General features: G+C 47.9%; 1 protein-coding gene across 5 annotated transcripts; it reads right to left on the bottom strand.

Moving 5' to 3' along the window:
• Positions 1–425: 425 nt before the first annotated feature.
• LOC310754739 (putative helicase senataxin) lies at positions 426–7,649 on the bottom strand. Of its 5 annotated transcripts, none has more exons than XM_083596900.1 (4): positions 7,433–7,649; positions 6,448–6,635; positions 2,983–3,070; positions 426–637 (listed from the first exon to the last, which is right to left on the bottom strand). In XM_083596900.1, the coding sequence occupies exons 1-4, from the start codon at positions 7,460–7,462 to the stop codon at positions 632–634; spliced, it is 312 nt and encodes a 103-aa protein (XP_083453026.1). In that variant the 5' UTR covers positions 7,463–7,649; the 3' UTR covers positions 426–631. The 5 variants fall into 5 exon arrangements, 4 of the variants coding, with proteins under 4 accessions (XP_083453026.1, XP_083453027.1, XP_083453029.1 ...); XM_083596901.1 differs by having other exon boundaries at positions 7,534–7,648; XM_083596903.1 differs by having other exon boundaries at positions 7,136–7,647.
• Between the last annotated feature and the right edge of the window lie 108 nt (positions 7,650–7,757).

The following is a 7,757-nucleotide window of genomic DNA, read 5'->3' as shown; positions in this document are numbered from 1 at the left end:
AAATAATCAAGATTATGGTCTGCGAGCAAATTTCAAGAACTGTAGCTCTAAATCGTCCAGCCCTTTTAAAAGTATTGGCTGGTGGAATTTAAATGGAATTTAAATCATATTCAACTACCCTACAGATGAATAAAAATCTCAGCCCAGGATTGAGAGCCCACTCTGAATTGCGTGCATTGTTAAAGAGGAAAGGGGCGAGATTACTTGGAAGTGGCCTCAAATGCAAGAATGCTGTGCAGGAGCCAGTGACGGCACATCCATCAGCCATAAGGCCACAGAGGCTGCTACACAAGGTGGACACAAGAGTGTATGAGGGAAACAGCTGCTGAAGCAAACTGCTGTCTATTAAGAATCACCTAAGAGCTCAACACCACCCTGCCAGCAAACACACTGTTATAAGAAAAACATTCAGAAAGAGGAAAACATACTGTGAAAACAACGTTTATTTCGTGGCTTGGGGGTTCTATTCCCCCCCCCAAAAAAATTGTTACCGCGCTTTTATTACTGTGTTGTCCTCCATCACTTGAGAGAATGTTGCCCAGGAGCTTCATGTGACTCAGCCTCCACACTCACCGGTCCTCACATGGCTTTCTCCAGTCTCTGCTGTACTGGCAGAGACTTCAGGATCTTCTTAGCACTACATGCAAAGCAAGGAATACTGTTGACATGGCATTTGAGGTCTTGATAAAAGAACCTCTTTTCTGAGCACCCTGAATCAATGCATTCCAATTTTAATTTTACTACAAAGGGATTAAACAATAACAACAACAACCAATGAATTATTAGGACAGGAGACTAGCAAGGGTTGGTGGCAATTTATTTATTCTCTGCTGCGCTGCAGGAAAGCAGAAGTCTGACTGAGTGGGTCTTGGGCTTCCCTTGCTTTGGGAGTGCACGTCTCAAACAGCTTTCAGCTGGGGGAAATGGGGGCCTTAGCCTGAAAAGTGTTCTTCACCCTTCCTCTAAGGCTGGCTGAATTAATCTAAAACACTAAAGGTAAAGGTAAAGGGACCCCTGACCATTAGGTCCAGTCATGACTGACTCTGGGGTTGCGGCGCTCATCTCACTTTATTGGCCGAGGGAGCTGGTGTACAGCTTCTGGGTCATGTGGCCAGCATGACTAAGCCGCTTCTGGCGAACCAGAGCAGCGCACGGAAACGCTGTTTACCTTCCCGCCAGAGTGGTACCTATTTATCTGCTTGCACTTGGACATGCTTTCGAATTGCTAGGTTAGCAGGAGCTGGGACAGAGCAACGCGAGCTCACCCGGTTGCGGGGATATGAACCGCCAACCTTCTGATCAGCAAGTCCTAGGCTCTGTGGTTTAACCCACAGCGCCACCCGCATCCCTAATCTAAAACACTAGAGACTACTAATAATGGGTGTCAGGAGAAATGAGGTCAAACTTCCTCTAGATCGCACCCACTGGTAAACAGTGGTTTGTGTACACACAACAGAGGATCCCTCCAATATGCCCCTACTAGGGCTATAAGGATCCTTCCCTCCTCACTGCAGTTACAAAACAAGCAGCAGCAGCAGCAGCAGCAGGGAAACGAGTGTTTAACAGGAATCCGTTCACAACTCTGAACTTTACAGGAGCAAACCATCAATGCCAGGCCTTCCAATGGACAAACCTGGACTGGAGGCCCTCTAGTGGCAAAGTCATTATGGTACAAGGCTAGGGAAAAGGACCATATGAAGACTTTGTGCCCATATGGGAGTAACTGTGACCTCATGCAGGAAAGCGCCAGGATGGAAAGAGGGGAGTCCCCCATGCCAGCTGCTTTATCCCCCGACTGGGCGCCTCCCTGGGAGAAAACTGGCAGGACAGGAGTCTGATGGGACAGAGGCAACCAGCATGGCAGAGGACGGCATCCCTTTCTTTGCTTGGAACCAACGCTCCCCTGCACACAGCTGGCATTCTAGCACAGAGGAAGGAGTGGGGAACTTTTGTGGCCCCCAGAAGTTGCTGAAGTCCATCTCTCACCACCCCTCATCATTGGCCAGGCCGGTGGGGCTGCTGGGCATCGCACATCTGCTGCAGGATCCCCGGCCCTTAGAGCATCTCACAAACACCTCCCAGAAATGCCATGCTTGGCCTTGCATGAAAAACCACAGTGTTCAATGGTCAGGAGTGATGGGAGTTGTAGTCCAGCAGCCCACAGCTTCCTTAGCTCTGGAATACCATACTGCCAGTCTAAGATCAACTGGTGAAAGAGCTAAAGTAACATATGGGAGTTTTACCATCTATGAAACCCGAGTTTCAGGTTCCTCTGGGAGCCCAGAAGCAGGGGCAAAATTGAGATGGCACTGACCGCCCCCCCAACAGGGCCTTCTCAGTGGTAGCTCCCTCTTTGTGGTGGCCCCTTCCCTGGGGAGCTGCGCCTGTCTCCCTCATTGTTGCCTTTCAGGAGGAGTTTGAAAACCTGTTTGTTTACACAGGTGCCTTTGGTGGCTGAAGGACACTGGACACGGGATGAGAGAATGCCTTTTCCAAAGAGGTTTAGAGCTGTAGCTCTTCTTAGAAGGCTCTTTAAACCATTGTTTTGTGTCTGATATGTTTACCGCCCTGGGCTCTTGGGGGCTGGACCTAAATTCAATAAAGGAATGAATAAATGTGGCCCAACATTTTCCCCAACCCCGCAGATTCAAAAGATTGAATTGTCTACAACACCTCTGGCCAGCCTGGATCCCTCCCGAAGTTTTGAACTGCAATTCTCACCTGCCACAGCCAGAGCAGCAAATCTGTGCCCCCTTTTCAAGGGCAGGCGGAGGGCACCACCTATAGACACAGCGTACTGGGCCTGTTGGCACCCTGCTCCTCCAAACAACCCTATGAAGTAGGCTTGATTTATGGCTTTGGGAGGAGATGGGAGAGTTGGGGGGGTGTCTAAACCCAGGGCCCCTTGGGCCAAGCCCCACACACTGCCAGGGCACCACCACTGGCCCTCCAGAGAGAGACTTTGCGCCTTCTTCCACGTACCATGAGCGTCTTCAGGTGTCCCAGGATGAAGAGGCTGTACTTGGCTCGGGTGAGGGTGACATTCAGACGCTGCAGACTCTTCAGGAACCTGGAGAGGGCAAAACAAGCCAGAGGTGAAGCTGGCTCACGATGGGCAGTGCCCCCCCCCGTCCTCCTAGCTGACCACAGTGGGGTTCACTAAATCCCAGTTGAAGTTTCAAGGGCATTAGAAATGCATTTGTAAGTGCACTACTAAAAGGTTGCAGGCATTCCTACCAAGGTTTCCATGTCTATGTGTAATTTCAGTGGGCCTCCTCTGAGTAGAGACAACCCCCTGCTGCCAGGTTTCTGCTGTACATTTTTTATTGGAGGCCCTGATTTTGATCAATTTCGTTAGTGGTGAATATTTATTAGTGATACTCATTTATACATGGTTTTTTCCCTTGCTTTGCAATATTTTAGCTTCTCTCCCCCATAGGTTCTTTATGAAATACCTTTTAAGATTATAATTTAAAATACTCAAAATGGTTGTTTATCAAAAGCTTTAATTATCATTTAATTCAATTGTTCCTTGGGTTCCTCCTTTATTGGACATCATTTGAGAGCAAAGTGAGAAGCTCGGGGCATAAATCTTAGAAGTCAGTCCATGATCTGCTTTTGCAATTTCAGCTACACCCCCCCCACCATGTGGCTTCCAAGCACAGAGTGCCCTTCCACCCCCCAGGTGGAAAGGAAGTGGGCTGGTGGTGGGAACCAGCTTTAGACCTTAGCCACACACACACATCCCTGCAGCACAAACCATTGGCGGATTAATATTATTTGTTGTGATTCATGTGAAAACTCTCTCGTTAATATTTCAAAACTGTGCCTGAATATTTCATTCATTCCAAAGGTGACTTGCAAAACAGAAAGGCACAATTAGGGCAGCTGTGACCTTTTTCTCCTTCTCAAAAAAACAGGAAAAACCCAAATCTGTAAAGGAATACCAAAAGAAGTGCAGCTCTGTTTGCCTGATTTCACCCCATCAGCCCTCCGTGGGGCCAACAATTCTGCGCGGTCACATCTGAGAGCACCAAACCCCTTGCCTGCCAGGGAGGACAGGGGTTTGGGGCTCCATTTCTCCTCTCCCCCAATGAGACACAGCGGAAGCTCCCTCAGAGAAGCCATTTTGCCAGCATCAGGAATGGGAAGCTCATTGCAGTAAGAGAGCTGCATTGACGAAGCTCACATGGCCTAGGCCTGCCCTCACCCCCCGTAAAGAATATTGTGGGACCACAAACCTCTCCTCTCCTGAATTCCCTTATGGGCATCGCAGGTGGCTGCAAGAATGCGGCCAGAGACCAACAGGGGCTCTAACAGACAACTGTGACTTGTGGACATTGGCCCACACACTTGACCACCCCAAGGATTGCACCCGAGCCCTAGAATTGCCAGCAGAGGCACCCCAGTTGACACATCACAAAACAACAGGAAAGCCTTACCCTATTGACCCTTGCGTGCTTTGCGCTCTGACACAGCTGACAATGATGCAGTCCTTCTCACGGCCCTGGAACCCATCCACAGTGTCGACTTCTGCAACGCTGAAAAAGGAAGGAATGTACAGAGCCATTCAACACATTTCTTTTTACTAGTACTGCCTCCCAAAAGCAGAGGTGAAACGAAGAAGGAAACAAGCCACACTCTTATGACATTAGAAGAAAACTCTGCACTTATTGTCTGTGTGTGTGGAAAAAGAGGGAGGGGAGGAGGGAAGATTACCAGAGTCACTGAATGGGCTGCGGCACATCGCTTGTTCCACTACTAAAATGAGAACATATCCTATATTCCACACACAGCTGCTGCAGGGAGGGGAAAATATTTTTGTTTACATACACTTTCTAGGGTTGCTGTATTTCAAAAAGATCCAGGACAAAAGGCCACCTTCCAGAAATCCCCCCAGATGTCAATTCCATCTTTGAAATCCTGGTAACGTCTGGTAAAATCCAGACGTATGGCAGCCCTAGCTTTACTATCATCTAAGTAGAGAGATCCCTGCCCCAGGGAGCCTACAATGTACATTTTAACAACAGGGAAACAGGGAGGGAAGTTTTTATTTTATGAAATAAGTGCAGGCAAGTCCAGCAAGGGATGGCTGCCCAAGTGTTCTTCAGCAGCAGGGAAGGCCTCACCAGCAACATCACTTTTGAAGGAAGATAGGAAGGGTTATGGCGCACTGCAAGTGTTCTTGGAGAGGGAGTTCCAGACACAAAGGGTCAGCAAGGAAGTATCAGGGGAGTTGTTCAAAGGAACAGGAGGCCTTCTGGCCACTGAGGGTGGTAGAGATGAAGGAGTGAAGGTCACTGGTCAGGTGTTCCAGAGAGCAGGGGAGATGGTGAGTGGAGGAGAGGCTTGTCTGCGGCTGCAAGGAGTGCGCAATCTCCACATGCAGAGGCAGTCCACCTCTGAAGACAAGGTGCCCAGCTTGTGGGTTTCCTAGAAGCATCTGGAGGCAGTGAGGTGTAGTGGCTGGAGTGTTGGACTAGGAGCTGGGAGACCAGGCTTCAAATCCCTGCTCAGCCATGAAAGTGGGTGGCCGTGGGCCAGTCACTGCCTCTCAGCCCAGCCTACCTCACAGGGCAGTTGTGGGAATTAAATGAGGAGAGGGACAACCATGTACGGCACCTTAAGCTCCTCGGAGGAAAAGGTGGGATATAAACACAATGAATAAATAAACTGGACCCTTGGCTTCATCCAGCAGGGAGATTATGGACAGACTACTGCACTTTTGTACACCACAGGGATGGGGAAACCCTGGCCCTCCAGGTGGTGCTGGACAGTATCCCCCACCCCCAATAGGTCATCCTGACTGGGGCTGTTGGGAGTCCAGCAGCATCGAGAGGGACACAGCAGGTTTCCCAGCTCTGATCCAAGAATTTCACTATTAAAAAAAAGGAGCTCAGCAGCAGCAGCTTGGCATAAATATAGCTACTTGCCACTATACAAATCCAGTCAAGTATCAAAGAGCACATAATTCAACAGTAACATTTCAGAAATGGTTAGAAAGGAAGGGTTTTTTTGTTTGTTTTTAAGTATCAAATCAGGTTATCAGAAGGAGACTATGATCATGTGCAGAATTCTCATTCACTTGAGTACTCACCTGTAGTGCCTGAGCAAGTGCATTCTTTCTCTCTCTCTGTCTCTCTCTTTCTAACACACACACACACACACACACACACACACACCTTATATGATGTCCAGGTGTTGCCAGACTACAAGTCCCCCCATCCCTGACCACTGGACCTCCTGGCTGGGGCTGCTGGACTCCAGCAACATCTGGAGAGCATAGCCGACCCACCACTGGACTTGGGGGTTCTGAAAAATCGAGGATAAAGTAGAACCTTTGTCCACATTCAGGTTCATTCATCCACATTCATTCGTCTACTTCTTCTCCTTCAATGTCTGTTGACTTGAGGTGAGATAATCAATAACAAAAAGATGACTACGCACATGTCAGTTTTCAAGGCACGGTTGTAGGCGTAGTTAGAAGGGAAGAGGCAGATCTCAGGGTGCATCCTGTACTGAGTGGTCAAGCGCAGGACTGGAACCCTGTCAATGACTTTATTCTGGAGCTGCGCATCCAGCTGTCTGCACAGCCGCTCCATCAGAGACTGCCCGTAGCCGTATTCCTCAGCTTTCTGCCAATGTGGGAAAGAAGCAAGAGAGGAGGAGGAATGAGACTTTCAGTGGGTGGGTCAGGTGCAGACAGCAGAAAGAACAACAGGTTGCCATGTGAAATTGCTCCCTGCTCAGGGTATACAGTTAACAAAAACTACTCCAAGTAGCCACAAAATAAAGGGTATAGAATACAATGGTCAGACTTAACCTCTCAACATATGCCACCAGATACTTGACACCATTTGAAAATTAATTCTCAACCCAATAAAACAAACCTTTTTTATCTATACCCTACAAAATACTCAACAAATTAACATTGGGCAATATGATCCTGTAAAACAGTTGTGGGAATCTGATTTAGGCATTGAAATTGAAAAGATGGATTGGAATAACCTGCAGGCAAAAAAGAAAAAAAAAGGTGAATCACTCTCAACTCATATATGAGAGAATACATTTAAGCTATTACATATATGGCATCTGACCCCACTGAAATGCACCTGTATTAATAAATCAATCTCACCTTGGGATTGGCAAGGTTGTAATACAATTGGTACAATTTTCCACATGGGGTGGACAAGAGAATACGTACAGCCTTTTTGGCAAAAGGTGTTCATATAAATAAGACACACCACAGGAGAAGTACAGTGCACACCAAGTTTAGGACTGTTAACCACTTTCAGGGGAAAACAGCTTAACCTTTACTACAGATAACTGATCACTTATTGTGGCAACACGCCTATCGGTGACACAGAATTGGAAGAGAATGGAAAATTTACATGTTTTTCGCTGGAAACAACTGTATGGACAATTGCCTTACTGATAAAAATTGACAAGCGACTACAAGCATTGAGCAGCACAAGAGCCGTAGATGACTTTATTGACATTTGGAATCCTTCCATTAAGTTTTCAAATGATAACCTGGACAACTGGCATCCACATGCACGTGTTCTCATAACACAGAAGAGTGCACGTGCCCGCTCCACGTTATCCCCAGGCGGAAGGACACACAGCGCACGCAGCTCCCAACGGGGACAACGCAGGCCTGACAACCACTAAAACTTCGGGTTTCCTGCCCTCATTGCCGCCATATGCGGGGTGAAAAGAGAGTGTTGCTTATGCGGCGTCCTTCCCTCCTGAGGCAT

The sequence above is a fragment of the Podarcis filfolensis genome (genome assembly GCF_964270895.1).
Source record: "Podarcis filfolensis genome assembly, chromosome: Z".
In the NCBI taxonomy this organism is placed as follows: domain Eukaryota; kingdom Metazoa; phylum Chordata; class Lepidosauria; order Squamata; family Lacertidae; genus Podarcis; species Podarcis filfolensis.
This window is presented reverse-complemented; position numbering and strand designations above follow the sequence as displayed.

Bases quoted from the DNA above. Each gene is read 5' to 3' on its own strand.
- LOC310754739 (XM_083596900.1), bottom strand. From the start codon at position 7,462: ATGCTTGTAGTCGCTTGTCAATTTTTATCA. The intron at 6,636-7,432 runs GTAAGGCAATTG...CCACATTGGCAG, and splicing joins TCGCTTGTCAATTTTTATCA to AAAGCTGAGGAATACGGCTA. The intron at 3,071-6,447 runs GTGCGTAGTCAT...TGCCCTCTCCAG, and splicing joins CGTGCCTTGAAAACTGACAT to GTTCCTGAAGAGTCTGCAGC.